At 46.9% G+C, this 20,703-nt stretch overlaps 1 protein-coding gene and 1 long non-coding RNA gene across 8 annotated transcripts in view; one reads left to right on the top strand and one right to left on the bottom strand.

Annotated features, from left to right (window-relative positions):
* LOC309354399 overlaps window positions 1-20,703 on the top strand; it is a 266,088-nt gene that overhangs the window by 174,248 nt on the left and 71,137 nt on the right. The window lies entirely within an intron of this gene.
* Window positions 1-20,703, bottom strand: part of FMNL1 (formin like 1) — a 105,692-nt gene that overhangs the window by 36,459 nt on the left and 48,530 nt on the right. For 2 of the 7 annotated variants that reach the window (XM_081883836.1, XM_081883837.1), the window contains exons 4-10: window positions 19,593-19,666; window positions 14,795-14,878; window positions 11,232-11,369; window positions 7,072-7,200; window positions 5,805-5,913; window positions 4,624-4,700; window positions 2,760-2,853 (exon numbers count right to left, since the gene is read on the bottom strand). In XM_081883836.1, coding sequence (XP_081739962.1) covers window positions 2,760-2,853; window positions 4,624-4,700; window positions 5,805-5,913; window positions 7,072-7,200; window positions 11,232-11,369; window positions 14,795-14,878; window positions 19,593-19,666 — 705 coding nt within the window. Of the gene's footprint in view, window positions 1-2,759; window positions 2,854-4,623; window positions 4,701-5,804; window positions 5,914-7,071; window positions 7,226-9,906; window positions 10,281-11,231; window positions 11,370-14,794; window positions 14,879-19,592; window positions 19,667-20,703 lie in introns of those variants that run through there. The other 5 variants (XM_081883838.1, XM_081883839.1, XM_081883840.1 and 2 more) reach the window with 5 other exon arrangements.

Here is a 20,703-nt window from a genome sequence, read left to right as displayed (position 1 = left end):
TATATAAAATATGCAGGGATTTAGGCTGTGCAAAATGAACCATGGAAAGAGAGGAAGGGAAGTCATTGATATGTTAAGGCTGTTTAAGTGAATATTCTAAAATGTAAAACAGAAATTTAATAAAAACTGTAATAATAAAAAATATACTTACAGAGGCTTTACTAAACTTCACTAAGAGCCAAACTACAGGAAACGCTGTATTTGCATTTAAAGTGCAGGATTTTGCTGTTTTTAATGGAAATTGCATCAGCGGGGGGCGGGGCAGGGGTGTTTTTTGCTGATTATTAGTGGGATCAAAGCAAATATGGAGGAGAGGGGATCTAACCGTATCGCTGAGGAAGAAAATCCCTTTTCTTAAGGTGGAATTTGCATTAGTTCAGTTGGCAGAGCATAAGACTCTCAAATCTCTGGCTTGTGGGTTCAAGGGCCACATTCCTGTGCTGCAGGGGGCTGGACTAGATGACCCTCGTGATCCCTTCCAACTGTAATTCTATGGTATCTGAAGAAGTGTGCATGCACACGAAAGCTCACACCAAGAACTAACTTAGTTGGTCTTTAAGGTGCTACTGGAAGGAATTTTTTTTGTAATTCTATGATTACTCCAATGGCACCAAGAAGGGATTTCCTCTCAAAGTAAATACCACCTTCAAAAAGCTTTGGCACAGCAAGAAGAATGGGTTAAAACCCTCTCCATACCTCCTCTGCTGCCATTAATCACTCCTCCCCAGCTGATGCGGTTGGCATTTTTAAAAACGGCACATCACATTTAACATCACATTTAACATCACATTTAGCTTGACCCTAAGGAGTAGGCGCTTTCGTTCTTACTGTGCATATACAGAACAGACTACAGCACTGTGAGAGAATTCAGCCATCAAAGTTTGAGCAATTGTAAACACACTCTCTCTCTTTCAAAGCCACACACCTTACTTATGGAAAAATATGGAAAATGTGACCATTTCAGCTTTATAACAAATCAAGTGCTTAGCATTCAAGGTCATGTAAGGCTGGTCATGAAATGTTGTGCGGATGCCTGATCATCGTCTTCCAAAGCAACTACAGTGGTACCTGGGGTTACATACGCTTCAGGTTACATACGCTTCAGGTTACAGACTCTGCTAACCCAGAAATAGTACCTCGGGTTAAGAACTTTGCTTCAGGATGAGAACAGAAATTGTGCTCCAGCGACACGGCAGCAGCAGCGGGAGGCCCCATTAGCTAAAGTGGTGCTTCAGGTTAAGAACAGTTTCAGGTTAAGAACGGACCTCTGGAACAAATTAAGTACATAACCAGAGGTACCACTGTACTCTATTCTATATTCTGAACTTAAAAATGGAAAGCTTAAAGCCGGTGGTCAACAAAAGAGGTTCAAAGACTCTCTCAATCTAAAAAAATGTAGTATAGACACCGACAACTGAGAAACACTGGCCTGCAAGCGCTCCAATTGGATCAGCCTTTACCAAAGCTGTCATGGCTTTGAAGATGCTCGAACTCAGGACGAAAGGGAGAAACGTGCTAAGAGGAAGGCATGCTTTGCAAACCCTCACAGTGATCAACTCCCGCCTGGAAACCTATGTCCCCACCGTGGAAGAATTGGCCTCCACAGTCACTTATGGACTCACTGTTAAGACCGTGTTCATGGAAGACAATCTTACTCGGCTACAAGTGATCGCCAAAGAAGAAGAAGAAGAAGGCTGGGGTACAAATTGCAGGCAGTAGCAGCAAAGGGATCTAGAATAAAATGGGGCAGGGGGAGCCAGTTTCCATCAGTGATAAGCCACCCCACAACACAGTGTTTGCCCCACATGGTTCTGTACATGTTCCCCAAGCTTCTGACTGCTGAGTGAGTCACACTTTATTCCTGAGCAAAATATGAAAACACAACTAACACTTCTGCCTGAAAGGGTCTACCTTTACAGAAACAAAAGCAAGAACTGCCCACAACCTTTAGAGGAGCTCAAGCACCACTGTTCATGCATGGGTCACTGTTCTGGGCCTACTTCTTCTGAGGGCAGGCTGCCTTTATGCATTGGGAACGGCTGAATGATCAAATCACACAGAATGAAAACTCAATGCAGGAATTTCTATCCCGTGGGAAAGGCCGACTGGAAGGAGGCAAAAGCCTGAGCAGTGAATCATGCAGAAACCCAGTGGACGGATGTACTTTGGGCTACAGTGGTACCTTGGTTCTCAAACTTAATTCGTTCCAGAAGTCTGTTCCAAAACCAAAGCATTCCAAAACCAAGGTGTGCTTTCCCACAGAAAGTTAGGCAAAACGGATCAATCCGTTCCAGACTTTTAAAAACAACCCCTAAAACAGAAATTTAACATGGATTTTACTATCTAACGAGACCGTTGATCCATAAAATGAAAGCAATAAACAATGTACTGCCATCACACAATCAATCAATCAATCAATCAGTAGCTGAACTGGGTTCCTCACAAAAACAAAAACAAAAAGAGCCGCAAAAACAAAAACGCAAAGTAAATAGCAAAAACAAACAGACCTAGCATAACACTCAAAATGGAAGTGTGGCACTCGAATCAGAAACGTAACACTCAAAATGGAGCATGTTTGGCTTCCAAAAAAAGTTCGCAAACCAGAACACTTACATACTTCTGGGTTTGCAGTGTTTGGGTTCCAAGTTGTTTGAGTACCAAGGCGTTTGAGAACCAAGGTACCACTGTATTTGATTGACTTGCAATCTTGTTGCACGCCAGAAACCAGCACCGTTGAAAGGGTTACGGAGCTTACAAACCTCTTTGAAATTGTCAAACGCAGCCAGGATGATGTCGTGTCCCCCTCGGACCAAGCAGACAGCAGCCAACAGCTCCAGGACGAGAGCTTTAGTCCTGTGAGGAGGAAAGCAGTGAGATGAAGGACTCCCAAGTGGGTCATCGTTCCTGAAAAGGGGCCGAAGGGTGTGATGGATGCAAATGGCTCAAGAGAAACTCCCAAGTGGGGGGGAGACAGCTTGTGGGGATGGTGATGGGTTCAAGGGTTTCCATTTCCAGAAACATGAAGCATGGCCGACTAGCTTGAGCCTCCTGGATTAACTTGCTTGCTGGGGACATCTTCTGCGGCAAATTGGTGGGTGGGTCCAGCCTGCTACACAAGGGTTCGGACTATGCTACCTTTCCCTCCCTCTGTCATCCACATGAGGGAAGTGATGGGTTTGGGGGCATGTTTTGGGGCTATATAAAGAAAAGCAGGTGGTGAATGGCAAGGGGGTTAGGAGAAACAGCTGACTAGGGAGGAGAGTTAATAGAAAAAGGAACAAGGAAGGCCACAGGCCGCAACCACAACTGGGAGTGTGCGGGACGGACAGTAGGAGAATAGAACTCATGCTACTTTTTGTGGGCATTTCTTGAGCCTTTCAGGGTTCCTTTGGTGGGAAAAGCAGGGATAAGGGACAAGCCAGACACGGCAAACTGCATCTCTCCCATTAAGCAAAGCCTGGGCATTAATAAAGAGGTAAAGGTACCCCTGCCCATACGGGCCAGTCGTGTCCGACTCTAGGGTTGTGCGCTCATCTCACTTAAGAGGCCGGGAGCCAGTGCTGTCCGGAGACACTTCCGGGTCACGTGGCCAGCGTGACAAAGCTGCTCTGGCGAGCCAGCACCAGCGCAGCACACGGAAACGCCGTTTACCTTCCCGCTATAAAGCAGTACCTATTTATCTACTTGCACTTAGGGGTGCTTTCGAACTGCTAGGTGGGCAGGAGCTGGGACCAAAAGACAGGAGCTCACCCCGCTGCGGGGATTTGAACCGCCGACCATACGATCGGCAAGTACTAGGCACTGAGGTTTTACCCACAGCGCCACCCGCGTCCCTTGGGCATTAATAAGTGCTAATAAAAACGAGGAGTATTTGGCCACACTTTCTGAGGTTAGGCATATACTGTCAAGTGCCATCTACTAAGGCATGGGTAGGCAAACTAAAGCCCGGGGGTCGGATCCGGCCCAATCGCCTTCTAAATCCAGCCCACAGACGGTCCGGGAATCAGCATGTTTTTACATGAGTAGAATGTGTCCTTTTATTTAAAATGCATCTCTGGGTTATTTGTGGGGCCTGCCTGGTGTTTTTACATGAGTAGAATGTGTGCTTTTATTTTAAATGCATCTCTGGGTTATTTGTGGGGCATAGGAATTCGTTCATTATTATTTTTCAAAATACAGTCCGGCCTCCCACAAGGTCTGAGGGACAGTGGACCGGCCCCCTGCTGTAAAAGTTTGCTGACCCCTGTACTAGGGTATTCACAGTTTTTTAAAAATCCTCTTCTTGAATGGGAAAAAATTGTGCTGTCCACACCCTTTCTCAACTCCCCATAGCATACCTTCCATCTTTTTGTGTGTGGGTCCTTTTAAATGCATCCAAACATAAAGGAAACAGTGGGACTGTAACATGTGAAGCAATTGTAACATGTGTACTGTAACATGCGAAGCAATTGTGAAGAGAGTTCAATTCCTTCACTATGAAACATCCTACCTCCTACCTAGGATTTAGAGAACAGGGCATCCCAGTTTGGAAGGCTCCGACCCCTAGATAGGCCTGAGTGCTATGCATCTTTCTTTTCAGAAATGAAGAAACACATGTCTGGAAAAAGAGTTCTGAGTCCTTACCTGGGGTTCTTGTTGTTGAGGCTCAGTGTGATCTCATTGACACAAGCTGGGTGGTTCATCACGAGGCTGAACCCGGACTAAGGGAAAGGTGAGAGAGGATGTTAGCAATCCGAGTTGAGCTAGAGGAAATTGGGGAATGGTGACTGAAGGGAGGGAGAAGAGGGTTCCTCTCATTCCACAGAGGGTCAAGGACTGGATTCTTTCTCAAGCAGGAGCCTTTGTCATATGAACATTGGCCATGCGTGTGACTTCCCCCTGCTCCCCTCACTGCCAAAAGTTTTGCGTTTGGACCTGAAGGAGCGTCTCCACCCCCACTGTTCAACCCGGACACTGAGGTCCAGCTCCCAGGGCGGTTCCCTCACTGAGAGAAGTGAAGTTACAGGGAACCAGGCAGAGGGCCTTCTCAGTAGTGGCACCCCTCCTGTGGAACGCCCTCCAGTCAGATTTCAAGGAAATAAACAACTATCTGACTTTTAGAAGACATCTGAAAGCAGCCCTGTTTAGAGAAGTTTTAAATGTTTGATGTTTTATCGTGTTTTTAATATTCTGTTGGGAGCCGCCCAGAGTGGCTGGGGAAACCCAGCCAGATGGGCAGGGTATAAATAATAAATTTTATTATTATTATAAAGGTAAAGGGACCCCTGACCATTAGGTCCAGTCGTGGCCGACTCTGGGGTTGCGATGCTCATCTCGCTTTATTGGCCGAGGGAGCCGGCGTACAGCTTCCAGGTCTTGTGGCCAGCATGACTAAGCCGCTTCTGGCCAACCAGAGCAGCGCACAGAAACGTTGTTTACCTTCCTGCTGGAGCAGTACCTATTTATCTACTTGCACTTTGACGTGCTTTCAAACTGCTAGGTTGGCAGGAGCAGGGACCGAGCAACGGGAGCTCACCCCGTCGCGGGGATACGAACCGACAACCTTCTGATCGGCAAGTCCTAGGCTCTGTGGTTTAACCCACAGCGCCACCCGCATCCCTATTATTATTATATGGACACCATAATAGGCTGGACACCATACTTTGGGGATTTTTTGGCAGAGAGTTGCAGGGAGCATGGCTCCAGATATATATGTTCATCTCACTTTCATCTCTGATCCGAAGGTTTTTGCATCATTTCAAGAATCTGCAAAAACCCGTTTCTGTGGGCACAAACCTCCCCAACGTCCCATCGCCCGTGGTCACCTGGTAATTCATGATGGCACGGAGGCACATGATGCAGACGTGGACATCGTCCTTCTGGCTGACGATACGCGAGTTCCTCAGCGCCTTCCTGCTGTGTGCCAGATTGAGTCTGAGGTAGGGAAAAGTGGAAGGAGGGAGGAAAGGGGGAAGGAAATAGCTGCATGAGAAAGGACGTCGGATATCACCCGGCAGTCAAGTCCAAAAGCATAAAGAGAAGCACGGGAGCATGGGCCCGAGGAGCAGGAAATTGAGGGGAGGGCAGGGGAGAGGATTAGGCTGGGCAGCAGGATCGCAGTACGAGAACCCTTTGGGTCTCGGGTCACGAGCTCAAATGCTGGACAGGAGATGCCACTGCCCAATGAAAAACAAACTCTCTCTAGTCTGCTTTTCAGGACACCACTGTCTTTAGTGAAAAGGCCACAGGGATCTTGGCAGGCCAGGGGAAGGTGAGCTCCAGATAATGCTTAAAATACTAAGGAAATATAATACTCATGATGAGCTATTAACATGGTTATGGGTGCAGCGGAATATGGAATGCGGCAACTTTTGGGAGCCCATCCTATTTTTGTTATTTTAAGTTGTTTTATGTTATTTTTTAACGGTGCGTTATAAATTGTCATAGCCCACCCTGGGAACTCAGGGTGAAGAGGAGGTAATAAAATAATAATCGCAATAATGATACTTGTGCCAAACGTAGTAGCAGCTGCTCTTCAGATCCTGAAGATCTGAGTTTCTCAGTCTCAAAGTTTCTAGACCTCAGTGTGGAAAATAAAGCCGAAACACACATTAAACCTTTGAAAAGCTGGCGGTGGCAATGTCTCAAGGGGGTTTCAGAGGCCTGACCTGGTCCCTCCCCTATCTCTGTATCCCCTTCCCACCGCTTCCGTACAACAGCTCCAGTTCCCTGCACACAACAATGAAAACTAGAGCCAAAAAGCAACAATAGCAGCAGCAACAACAACAACAGCAAAGCAAACAGTGCCGGAAGGTGGTTGTGCAACCGACAAAAATAAAAGCATGCAACTATCTGCAGGTGTTTACAAAATGCATTCCAGTTACAGAGCTTTTTTTTTTTAAATAAAAAATGGTGTTTTACAAAATGGCCTCCCTGCTTTGAGGGCTCCTAAAGTTCGGTATCCGAGACTGCCTGCCAAAATGAACACACAAGCTGGGGGGGGGAGAGAACATGCCCTTGGCCTAAACAAGCCTATGGCCTCTGGTCGCATTCGCAAGGGACGTTTCTGGTTAGGTTTGGGGAGAGGCTCACCGCGGTGAGTAGGAGTTGAGAGGAGGCCTGGGCTTAGAGTCCTGCTCGCTCCCTGGGGCGCTGGAGGAGGGGATGCTTGGGTGGACTTGCTGAAAGAATGTTTGGATCTGCTGGTTCAAATGGCAACACCTGAAGGAGGTGGAAGATTGCAATCCTGCAGGACAGGAGGGAAAAATAGGACGCTTCAGGTGGACGCTTCCCCCCCACCCCCATTGCCACCCCCCCAACCTCAAGGGGGAAAGTGGCCCTCGTGGAACCACAGGGGAAGACTTCGCTGTGGCTGGAAAAACACCAACCTGTTTCAGCAAACATAGCAAGTAATTGTGGCTCTTCGCTGCCCACCTGCCCAACAGAATATTGTTCCCTGTGTTGTGTTCCTAAAATGAAGTTTCCTAGGATCGGAGGCCCTGTGCGCACTAGGCATTTAAAACACTATTATACAGGGTGATTCATAATGAAGTACAGTCATACCTTGGGTTGAAGTAGCTTTGGGTTGAATGTTTTTGGGTTGCGCTCCACGGCGACCCAGAAGTAACGAAGCATGTTACTTCCGGGTTTCGCCGCTCGCGCATGCGCAGACGCTCAAAATGACGTCACAAGCATGCGTGGAAGCGGCAAATTGCGATCCGCACACACGCAGATGTGCAGACGCAGGTTGCATTCGCTTCAGGATGCGAACGGGGCTCCGGAACGGACCCTGTTCGCATCCAGAGGTACCACTGTATAGTTTCCAGATGCTGTAAGACAGTAACAGGCGACGACAAGGACCACAACTGCAAACTGTGAGGTAGATGTACTCATAAAGTTTGTGTTCCGCTACTGAGGCAAGCGACAATAGCGCGTGTGTCATGTGGCTAGTCAGGCAAAATGGCTGCATCTGCAGTGGAGAAGGCGTTTTGTGTTCTTGAATTGAGCAAAACGGAATCTGTAACTGTTGTGTGATGGCATTTTTGATTGTGATTCGGGGGACCTTCAAGCAGAACATGTATCTACGACTGACATAAAAAAATTGAAACTACAGGCTGTTTGTACAAACTTAGAAGTCCTGGACGACCGTGTGTATCAGAAGAAGTCGTTGATAGTGTTTGCACCGCCATTCAACGAAGCCCAGGAAAATCAACGCATAGGGTGAGTTGCGTTTGGGCAGAAATGGATTGCCGGTGTGACAAAGAGTACACACACAGAACATCAGTGACTGTTTCTAAAAAAAACCTTTAAATATTCCCCTAAAATTCTGTTACAGGAAACATAAGATATATTACATTCTTCTTTTTTTATAGTGCGTTGAAACTGTATACTTCATTATGAATAACCCTGTACAGTGGAATCTCGGTTTTTGAACACAATCCATTCCGGAAGACCGTTCGACTTCCAAAACATTCAAAAACCGAAAACTGAAAGCAGAAGCCTCAATACAGTAGGGAAACTCAAAACAGAAGCTGCACGTTCAGCTTCCGGAAAGCGGAGCAGTTAGTTCTGGGTTTTCGGCGTTCGGGAGCCGAAACGTACGACGACAGAGGCGTTCAAGAACCAGGGTTCCACTGTACCGGTTTAACCTTCATTGCTTCCCCCAAAGAATTCTGGGAAATGTAGTTGGCTAAGGATGCCGCTGAGAGGTGTTAGGATGCCTCTCTATTGCCCGCCACAGAACTACAATTCATAGGCAGCGGTTTAACAATCCATCTGCCCAGGGAACTCTGGGGAATGTAGTTCTGTGAGGGGAACAGGGGGTCTCTTAAAACACTCTCCATACCCTTAACTAACCACAACTCCCAGTATTCTGTGAAATTGTTAGTTTAATGGAGCTTTAAATGTATGCTGCAGATTATGGCCAGAGAGTCTGACCTCAGGGACCTTCTAACTCAATAGGCTGCCAATGTAGGAAATCTGTAGCAAGAGCTTTCCCGATAAATGGCCATAAGAACTTAAGAAGAGCTTTCTGGATCAGGCCCATGGCCCATCTGGTCCAGCATCTTCTTCACACAGCAGCTAATCAGATGCTTATCGGAAGCCCGCAAGCAAAACCTGAGCACAAGAGCACTCTCCTCTTCCGCTGTTTCCAGAAAGTGGTATTCGGGAGCCTACTTCCTCTGACTGTGGTGACAGCACATCCACTGTGGCTAGAAGCCACCGATATTCTCCAAGCATTTGTCTTATCCTCTTTCAAAGCCGCCCAGCCTCCGCTTCCTACAGGGCAGGAACTCTTTCCTCTGTGGGTTGTCAGGCAGCAAACAGGCCCAAGGATGGAAAACCTTTCCTTGCAGGGCAGCGCCAATCCCCTTAGGCCAGTCATTTCTAGCTGTTCTGAGAGCCACCCAAACTAAGTTGCTTCACATTAAGGCCCTTAAACCACAGAAATCAGACTTCTGTTACTCAGAAGGGCTGACTTTCCCTCAAGACTATTTGCATTTTGTTGCTGCAGTTAGCAAACGGAGCTCTGAGGACTAAGGCCTCATCCCCTTCTGACCCCAGAGAAAAAGAGCATCCATTTTGTTTTATTCTCTTTAGTGGAAGTAGAATAAAACGGCCTCTTCTTTTACCAACACAGGGGGAAAACACTCAGGCACCCTCAGTGCACACCTAAGAAATACAGCCGCTAGTGCAGATAGTAACTGATGCCTCAATCTATTATTTGCCTCTTTTTTCATTTTTAAAAAACACCAGGATGGCGGCAGGAGGCAGAGCAAGTCTTCCTTCCCGACACATGGTTCAGTGGGCCTCTGCCTTTCTTGGCATCCATCTTTTCAATCTTAAAAAGCTCAGACTACAAGCAAAGCCGAGCGAGCCCCTCTCCCCGCCTCCCTGCCCCCGAGGGGCCCTAGGCTGGGTACCTACCGTGAGCCGTCGTCCCAAGGGGAGCGTGCAAAAGAAGCACGGGGTTAGAACAAGGGGAAAGAGGAAAGGCAGAGACAGGAAAATGCAAGAGCGGGAAAAGGAAACCAGAACCTGCCATTTGTGAGGCCACAAAAGCCATCCGAGGCTACTCATCAATAATCATCAAACTACTCTTAGGGTAGTTTGCTTCTAAGGTGGTAATAGGTTGGGAGAGCTTAGAAATTGGGTGGTGGGTTAACTTGCCTGATGGTTGTGGAAACTTTGTAGGACTGAGGGCCAATATTTTGGGCTCATTGAGGGGGTGTGGGTGGGTGTGGGTGTGTTTGTGCGTTTGCAGGGCCCCAGATTGGTCAGTTTATGACACTAAATTAAAACTCAGCCCCTGGCATGATATGTGCATGATCATATGACGTGGGGAGTGTCACCCATGCAAACCAGGGGTTTCTTTCCATGCGCAACTGCTTGCATGTTGAGGAGGCACATGGCTTTTCAACATTGTGGAAACCTGCAACCTCATGCTCCAGAGTCTCTGTATAAGAACTCCTAAACCAGCCCAAACTATGGTGGAGACGGGAACTGAAGCACCAGTTGCAAGCTTTTCTTCATTTTTCTCCCTATTTCCTTATTTAACCGAAGCAAACTTCTGTTCCCCACCCCACCCCCAATTGAAACAATTTGGATGCTAAATACCTCCAATATTTTTAGATGGAGATTTCCAGATGTCAGCTGAACATCTGACTGAGAATATGGAAGTACCCTTGTATAGGCAAGCCCTCTCTACCTTAAGCCATCAGGCTTGCCTGAGGTACCCCTTCTTCAAAACTCAGTCCTTTCATTTTGCCACGTTTTGCCCAAGTCCATATCATAGTCTGAAGACCCATGGGGCTACCACCTTGCTGGAGCTAAGCAGCTCTAGGTCTAGTTGGTCTAGCTTGGATTGGAGACCACCTTGGGACCTGCAGATACACTACCTCAGGTCCCATGATGGGAGAAAGGGAGATATCAATTGAAGAAAATAAACGCAGAGCAGCCAATCTGCCGGTGCAATGAAAACAGCTCCCCCTGCCCCTTTTCAACTTTTCATTTTGCAAACAACGCTCTCCCAAAAAGAAGCTTTACACTGGCGAAACGAGAGAGCGGTTTCCAACTTGGCGTTTGCTGAGTTGGTGCGCTTTCCCTTTTGAGACGTTTCACTTAAGCGTAGCTTCAAGTGAGGTGGGCCAGAGAATAAATGTGAAACTGCCTCTTCTCCTGGCGCCACAATCTGTGTCCCAAGATACGGGGGAAGCAGTTCAAGAAGAGCTTGCCAGTGTCCGTTCTGTTACCTGACAGTCAGGTGCCTCGCTTTGGAGGAGCCCTGCGTAGGGGAGTTGCTGCTTCTGCTGAGGTCCTCCAGAGATCTGTCCAGGGCCTTCCCCTTGTCGGACCCAGGGCTCCCATTGTCAGTGCTGTCCATATCATACCTGGAGCCACACATATAAAAACGGGTGTGCGTCAGCAGGTGGGCGGAAGGAGGTTTGCCAAGCTGGTGACACTGGAACCAAGGCTGGTGCTAGGAGCACTGCAAACTTAACTAGGTCTAGAACTATCCAATGTCTCTTGAACTTGGGTCTCCGGCTGTTGTTGGACTACAACTCCCATCCTCCCTAGCTAGCAGGACCAGTGGTCAGGGATGAAGGGGGTTGTAGTCTAACAACAGCTGGAGACCCGCGTTTGAGAAGCACTGAGTTTTAAGCATTTAATTTCCGCACTTCCCCCTCTCCCTTTTCCTGCAGGTTTCACGAATTGGCTTTCAAACTCTTATCTTCCTATCCGACAGAGTGGAAGTGAAGTTGCTCTCCATGGTGCTGATGCAGTTCCATTATGACTACACCGTTGTACCTTGGTTCTCAAATGCCAAAAACCTGGAAGTGTTCCAGTTTTCGAACGTTTGTCGGAAGCTGAATGTCTGATGTGTCTGTTGGCTATTGTTTCCAGGGCCCCTGCAACAATCAGAAGCCGTGCCTTGGTTTTCAAACATTTCAGAAGTCAAACGGATTAAGTGTGGCGCTTTTGTTTTTGCAATTTATTTTGCGTTTTTGTTTTTGAAGCTCTTTTTTTGTTTTGTTTTTGTGACCCAGTTCAGCTACTGATTGATTGATTGATTGATTGATTGACTGATTGATTATGTGACTGCAGAAATGGGTAAAAGCCCCGCCAACTAAACAAAGCCTATCATCAGTGCAGGTAAGAAAAAAAATTAATTTTATTTTTTATCATCTACAATACTGTCTTACTTCATTTTATAGTACAACATTGATTATTGCTTTCATTTTATGGATCAATGGTCTCGTTAGATAGTAAAATTCATGTTGAATCGCTGTTTTAGGGGTTGTTTTTAAAAGTCTGGAACGGCTTGATCCGTTTTGCACTACTTTCTATGGGAAAGCGCGCCTTGGTTTTGGAACGGACTTCCGGAACGGATTAAGTTTGAGAGCCAAGGTACCACTGTAGTTAGCAACACTGGAAGCTGCCTTAAGCAGAGTCAGACCCATTGGCACATCTAGCCAAGTACCGTCCAAACTACCTGTCAGTTGCCCTCGGGGGTTTCTGGCGCTATTATCTCCCAGCCTTACCTGGAGATGACAGGAACTGAACCTGCCTGCAAGAAAGATGCTTTGCCACAGAGCCTAAAGCCCTCCCTCAAAGAGTATGGGATTTCTATTCAACTGCCATCATGGACTTTGGCCGCTCTTAAAATGGGAAGCTTTGCTATCACAGTTAAGCCACTTCCGAGCTAGAGAGGAGATGGGGGTTGCAGGCTTCACGCCCGTCCCCACACTTGTGGGAGCCGGCTTCAGCCCCCGCGATATTAGGGAATCCTCGGGGGGCGAGGCCTTGCCTTTCTTAGGTCTGGCGCGGCAGAGGGTCTCCCTCTTTTCCGCGCAGCAGCTGACCAGGTTTTCCCTCCCCTCCCACCCGTTAGGCTAGGCTCTCTGACGTTGCTATGGACTTCGGTTGGTCGCCGTCAAGGGGCCTGGTAGGAATTTTTCCAATTGGCAGATTGGCACCAGCCACTTGGTTTTCGCCTACCTCGTAGCAAACCGTCACAACTCCACGGTATTGGCGATTAGGCATTGGTGGGGGTACAGTTGTATTGTTATGCAGATGAAGGGGGAAGAGGTAGTGCCATCGCCTTCCCCCAAATCAAAGGGTAGTCCGGTAAAAGATTCCAGGGGGGCGTGGTCTTGTCCTAAGCCTATGGAGGTGTAGACCCACGGCACACCCCCGCACGGTGACCCCAGGGGGAGGTCCTAGCTGACGTACCTCAGCAGGACTCCCCCTACTAGTGGTTAACCCTCACCGGCCTTCAAGCATGCGGGCTGAAGCCGGTTAGTTGTTAGGACCAATGCCTAAGCCAATACCGCTCAATTCCTGTAATCAATAAAGTTGTGGCCTAATTCGAATTCTTGTGTCTCGTGTCTTTATTTCTGGGGGGAGGCGTGAACTAGCCACGCAACAGAGAAAACTTGGGAAATGTGCAGGTGGCGTTTGCTTGCTCTTCCTGCTAGCAGAAGCAGAGTTGATTATGCAAAACAAGCAGGTATAAATGCTTAATTTGAGCAGAATGCTACCTCTCTGCGGAATAGCCTATTTGCCAAGAAGCAGCGACTCAGGAAGGGAGTTCTTGTTAGACTGAGGGCTGTTTGTTAGTCCCTCGTTCCGCTTGAGGACAGGAGAGCGTGAAGGAATTATTGACTGGGTTACGTCAAATCTCTTCCAGTTCAGGAATGATTCCTCAATAAAGTTATCAACGAGGGAAGCGCAACTGGTGCTCTGCCCAAAACTCAGGGGTTATTTCAAAGACACGGGGAAAGGAGAGAATAAGGAAGAAAACACAGGTTAGATTTCACAGAGCGGAGCCCCTTTCCCTTTAAGAGGACAGCTTAGCATCCAACGCCATATATAAAGTAAAGTTTATAGCCGAAGAATTGTGAAAATTAGTTCGGCGAGGCCCTAGCGGAGTTTAAGACTTTTTCAAAAAGCACGCCTGTCTCGCTAAGCTATGTAGCAAACCACTTTGGTAACTGAGGGGAATTTCAAATCAGTTTGCAATATGTCAAGGGGGTGTCTGCTGGCCCCAGGACAAAAATGTAACCCTGATGAGTGCAACCTCTAGGTAGAAAAGCAGCAATTTCCATCCCAGCCTACACATGTCCTATTGGATAGGGGATAGGTGTTCTCTGCTGGACTGGGGCTCACAATAACCAGGCTAGAAGTTTCGCCTGGGATAGCAGCTTCACCCTCAATTTCCGATGGTCAGGTTGTGAGTGGCACCACTGATATAGTCAAAACAGCGCCGCCCATGGACAAGAGGGAAGAATCAACAGCAGGGGGTCAGCAAACTTTTTCAGCAGGGGGCTGGTCCACTGTCCCTCAGACCTTGTGGGGGGCCGGACTATATTGGGGGGGATGAACGAATTCCTATGCCCCACAAATAACCCAGAGATGCATTTTAAATAAAAGGACACATTCTACTCATGTAAAAACGCGCTGATTCCCTGGACCGTCCGTGGGCCAGATTGAGAAGGTGATTGGGCTGGATCTGGCCGCCAGGACTTAGTTTGCCTACCCATGATCAACAGGCTTGAGGGAACATTGGCGTTTGCAGAAATGTGAAGAAAAATAAATAGGGGGGTGGGTGGCAGGAGAACAGTTCTAAACATCCCAATGGGGTGTGGTTATGCTCACATATATAAATATGGGTTGATTTGTGGAGGCAGAGCAAGCCGGGTTTTCTGGGACAATGGAATTGTGGGAACAATCCACACTGCAATATTTTGTTGCAGGCCCCACTAGGATCCTGACTTAACCATCACTTCCCCACCAAGCTGTAGCAGCAACTTACGTGACAGAGCACTGGGCAAAGGCGAGGTAGTCCACTAACACATCAAGTCCTTTGTTTTCTTCGTTCAGGAATTCCTGGACCCAGCTAAAGGAGGGGGAGAGGAAGAACATGCAGAATTTTTTCTCACTAGAATAAAACATGGGAAGAGTATCCTACTGCTCTTTCCCCAACATTTGAGATCTGCCTCATTTTTCTCCAGAATCCCTTGCTGGTATTTTCTCCTGCTTCTTTCTAGACAGAGATAGACATCTCTATCTTTTAAAACAACAACTGCTGATTAATATATTATTAATCCTTTTCCAGCCCGTTTCAATGTACTCAAGTGCTCTAGGCTCCTTCTCTCACTGATTCCTGCAATTCTTCAAATCCTGCTATTAAGGTTGCAATTAAGGGAGGCTTTCTTTTGAGTAGACACTGGATAGGGTTTGTATTTATTGTCCCATTTTTCAGATGGGAACTAAGACAGAGAGTCAATTCAGACATTCGGGGGGGGGGGGGACATACTCTACAGTCATTCTGAGACCATATCACTTTAAAACCAAGGTTTTCACATGTTTGACTGCTCCCTCATAACAAAAGCTTCCCCTTTTTTACATGGGTTAACTAGCAGGTAACTGAGAATGTTAATCTAGACACTTGAATCTCTCTCCCTTTCAGTGATCTGTTAATGATTATGATGAGAATTTTATTATTTATACCCCGCCCTTCTGGCTGGGATTCGCTAGCCACTCTGGGCGGCTTACAATACATAAAAAAATGTTGTAATTGTGATTTTTTTTCCATGTTGGAAGCCGCTTTGAGCATGGTTTGAACTATGAAAAGGTGGCATACAAATAAAATGTGTGTGTGTGTGTGTGTGTGTGTGTGTGTGTGTGTGACCATGCTGACTGCTATGCTTTTTCACTTTGTACTACTGTCTGATATTTTTACAAGCACACGGGAAAGTGGCTGAAAATTCATCCCCCCCCCCCCCAGGACATTTTGCCACACAGGAGCATATTTACAGTGGTTACAAACATAATGTTTGGAGATTTGGGGATTAAGTTCTATTAAGGGATTTCAAAAGCACCTCTGTGCAAAAGTGAAAATGAAACAGATCCCCACAGAAAAATCACATATGCAGCTAGAAAAGGCTGCATTCAACATATAACATTTCTACCTGGAGGTGTTCAAATGATTACTTAAAAACAAATCCACCCATATGAGCTTCAAATTACAGTCGTACCTTGGATCCCGAACGCCTTGCAAGTCGAACGTTTTGGCTCCTGAACGCCACAAACCCAGAAGTGAGTTTTCGGGTTTGCAAATGTTCTTTGGAACCTGAACGTCTGATGCAGCTTCTGATTGGCTGCAGGAGCTTCCTGCAGCCAATCGGAAGCTGCGGCTTGGTTTCTGAATGTTTTGGAAGTCGAATGGACTTCTGGAACGGATTCCGTTCGACTTCCAAGGTACCAATGTATATGTTGACAATGGCTTCATGAGCAAGTGTTCCCCATGTTAAAAACAACAGCAACACGGTGACTGTAACCAATCGTAAGTCAGTGGCTAATGAAGGAATTTCAACGCAGATCTTCCAGGGTTAGGAATTTTCACATGGGCTGCTAGGAATACTCAACAAGAGACTAGTATTTGTCATTTGTAAATGGTCTCAACGTGGGACAGGAAACAAGAGAGTTATTTTAAAATCATGACGTACATTCTGGCCAATGTAGGTAGCGCCTGAATATTACTGACAAGCAGCAAATGCAAAAAATAAATAGATGAATACAACCATCAGACGTGGAAACGGCCTGGCAGCCTTTTCACAGGGCTGCAATGCACCTACTGGCTCTCCTTCCCGATATACAATTTGCTCCTTTGTACTCCATCAGGCCCAATAATACATTTTGTCACAAAACGCTGCCACGACTTGTGCATGCTGGCTCCCACTGTTTCCTTTTATTTTCTGACTGCTTGGCAGGCAATCAATCCAGAGAGATAAATGCTTCCCCATCTAAGCTGTTAATTAGCCGGCATACATCACTGTCGTTAATGGTGTCGGCTGCTGCCTCCGACATGCTGGGGTCACCTTTTCTGCAGAGGGCCTTAGACCTTGGCCGCTACCCCCCAGGTTGTTTGAGTAGTTCGAGTTAAAGGGGGTGCTGGACTGGGGGAGAGGGGTCGCATAGCTCAGTTACTGACAAATGAGGCAGGGCCGTTAAACAACCTAAGCCGCTCCGACATTTATGTTCACATGAACAACTAAACGTTTAGCATCTCATTAACAAACTCTTAATGTGCTTCCGATTCTTGAGCTGATGGAGGGGACCGGCGGCTGCATACACACGGTACCTTTATAGCACTTTCTCGCCCTAAAAAAATTATGGTCATTGTAGTTTACCCCTTGCCGTGTTACAATTCCTAGCCACCCTTTAAAAACGTGTTGTTTGTTCAGTCGTCTTAGTTGACTCCTTGGCAGGTTTTGACTAAACATTCACAAACTTTTGATTGATAATAATCAGCTAAACAGTTTGAGGGTCTATATAACTTTGTAACATGCAGAAAACAGCAGTCTCAGAGAAACCAAAGACTGGAACTGAGGGAAGTTGGGGGGTGGGGGTGGGTGGGTTTGGTGTGTTGGGAGGAAAAATGGGGGGGACACAAGGATGATATGTTTTTGGATAATATATTTTGTTTTAATTTTGAATAAAAAAAACTTTAAAAAACAAAAACAAAAACGTGTTGTTTATTCAGTAGCCTTAGTTGCGTTTGACTCTCCATGACCCCATGAACCAGAGCATCCCTTGGAAATTCTCAATTTCTTCTCAAAGCTTCTCCTTTTTTTTAATCTCCATGGAGTTTTCTTGGCAAAATACTGGAGTGGTTTGCCAGTTCTTTCTTCAGGCGGATCACATTTAGTCTAAACTCTCGGCTATGACCTGTCCGTCTTGGGTGGCCCTGCACGGCATAGCTCAGAGCTTCTTGGAGTGATTCAAGCCCCTTCGCCATGACAAGGCAGTGATCCACGAAGAGGCTTTAAAAACTACAGTACCCAGAATTCTTTCAGGGGGGTGGGGAATGAGCTTTGAGTGTGCCTACCAGTAAGATGGGGATGCTGCCTGTCTGGCTTCTAGTGGGAAAGAGTTTGGACCACAACACTGAATCTGTGAGTTTTTGTTGACATAGAGTCATGCGTCTTGTCCACAGGAGACCAGTAGTGCTCCTCAGTATGATCAGTTTGGGGTCTGCAGGGTAAGGTATTGGGGTGTTGTGCGCTGGTAAAGTAAAAGGACCCCTGACCATTAGGTCCAGTCGTACCGACTCTGGGGTTGCGGCACTCACCTCGCTTTATTGGCCGAAGGAGCCGGCGTACAGCTTCCGGGTCATGTGGCCAGCATGACTAAGCCGCTTCTGGAGAACCAGAGCAGCGCATGGAAACGCCATTTACCTTCCCGATGGGGTGGTACCTATTTATCTACTTGCACTTTGATGTGCTTTTGAACTGCTAGGTTGGCAGGAGCAGGGACCGAGCAACGGGAGCTCACCCCGTCGTGGGGATTTGCACCGTCAACCTTCTGATCGGCAAGTCCTAGGCTCTGTGGTTTAACCCACAGCGTACAAAAACCTTAAACCTGACCTGGCAATTCTTCCCTCTCTTTGGTTGTAAGGGCTCATAGACCCTGAGAGTCATCTAGTCCAACTCCCTGCAGTTCAGGAATCCTGCCCACAGCTGTCCCTGAGTCGGCTTGAACCAACCAACAACCAACCAACCTTTGTGTTGTGTTGTGCATTGCCTTATTGAGCTAGTAGAAGAAAAAGAGTTTGGATTTGATATCCCGCTTTATCACTACCGTAAGGAGTTTCAAAGCTGCTAACAATCTCCCTTCTCTTCCTCCCCTACAATAGACACTCTGTGAGGTGAGTGGGGCTGAGAGACTTCCGAGAAGTGTGACTAGCCCAAGGTCACTCAGCAGCTGCATGTGGAGGAGCAGGGAAGCGAACCCGGTTCACCAGATTACGAGTCCACGGGTCTTAACCACTACACCAAGGCAGGCTAGAAGCTGGATTGAATCAAGAATAATGATATAAAGGAAAGGCAGGTTCCAAATGTGGGGGCTCCCAGGCATGCCCTGGGACATTCCAGCTGTCCCTCCGACCTCTTGAACAAAGCAGCACCTGCTGAATGGGGGATTACCTGCAGCTGCATCCGACACACTGCGAAGGTATGCATGCAGTCAGCAGGAAAGAGAAGGGAAGCTGCCCCTGAACTCATCAGAAGTGGTTTCAATCCCGGCCCAAATGCACCTCCGCTTTGGCACAGAAAATCAACACTATAAAATCCTTGCTTCGGAACAGAGAGTTATACATACACCCTGAATAACAGAGGTCCAGAATCTCTTACCCTGCACATCTCAATCTGATCAACAAAAACTGGTGGATTCAGTGTTGTGGGCCCAACTCTGCGGTACTCTTTCCCAGTAGAAGTCAGGAATGCAGCATCCCTGCTGAATTCCATAAACCTGGTTAAAACTGTTTTATTTTAGGAGGCGTCACAAATGCTTCTTTGGTTTACGTTCCTGATTTGAAATTCCCAAGCTTTTAAATTTATTAGGCTTATCTGATGTTTTATTTTGGTATGTACTGCATATATATATATATATATATATATATATATATATATATATTCATGGTAAGCCACTTTGAGACCTCGACAGTAAAAAGCTAGGGCATACATTTTAAAAGCAACAAAACAAATAAATGACGCGATTGCGCACAGCTAGGGTCTGCACGAACAAAAGCGTTGGTCGTCGGTACTAACCCTATGTAGTTTGTCCTCAAAGATATCTCCAGCTCCCGAAGAATCTGGGTGGACTCTTGAGCCCGTCTCTTAAACTGGGTGAACAAAGCAAAATGAAAAACAGGTTAACGGGCAGCCGTACCAGCGACGTGGATTACCAACGTTTTTACTTGCGTCATGCAGCCAATTCATAAATTGTTTTTAAAAAATAAAATAAATAAACAGGTTTCAAAAATACCCAAGCTTAAGTGAGAAATGCTAATAATAATAATAATAATAATAATAATAATAATTTATTTATACCCCAACCATCTGGCTGAGTTTCCCCAGTCACTCTGGGCGGCTTCCAATTAAGAGTTAAAAACAATACAGCATTAAATATTAAAAACTTCCCTAAACAGAGCTGCCTTCAGCTGTCTTTTAAAGAGAAGATAGCTGCTTATTTCCTTCACATCTGAAGGATGTGCCACAGGGTGGGTGCCACTACCAAGAAGGCCCTCTGTCTGGTTCCCTGTAACCTCACTTCTCGCAATGAGGGAACCGCCCGAAGGCCCTCGGTGCTGGATCTCAGTGTCCGGGCTGAACGATGGGGGTGGAGATGCTCCATTCTGAATGGCAGGTGTGCATTGAAGCAGTCAGGTTTCCTCATAATAAAGCAGGGATGGTCCATCTTCTTCTCCCGCCATCAAAGGCTGAATTTCTTCAGAAGCCGCATGGCAGTAGTGTGGTGGATACAGCTGAACCCATCCATTCCGTTTCTCACACACCACCCAATAATACAGAGATCCACCTATCCTCTCTCCCATGCTCTACTTTTCCATATCTCTTGCCCTCCTGCTACCATGGATTTGCCGCTAAATTCTTTCCGTTCCCCACTGCTCTCTGCATCCAGCCGCCCCTCAAGAGAGAGTCTGGGAGGCAGGAGGGAGCAGAGAGATGCTCAGAGGCCTGGCTGCAGAAGTCTATTTGCCCTGTTCCACGGTTTGGCCTCCAAGCTCATGCATGCTCCCATCCGCTGGTCAATCTTGCTCTTCTCCCAAGTCCCGTCCACCTTTAAAGCAGCATCGTACAACTTTAAAACAGCCATGGCTCCCTCTTCAAAGAACCCCACCAGCTTGCAGTTTGTTAAGGG

Source organism: Podarcis melisellensis (genome assembly GCF_964234715.1).
Source record: "Podarcis melisellensis genome assembly, chromosome: 13".
NCBI lineage: Eukaryota > Metazoa > Chordata > Lepidosauria > Squamata > Lacertidae > Podarcis > Podarcis melisellensis.
The sequence above is the reverse complement of the archived record's forward strand: the minus strand, read 5'-3'. Positions and strand labels throughout refer to the sequence as shown.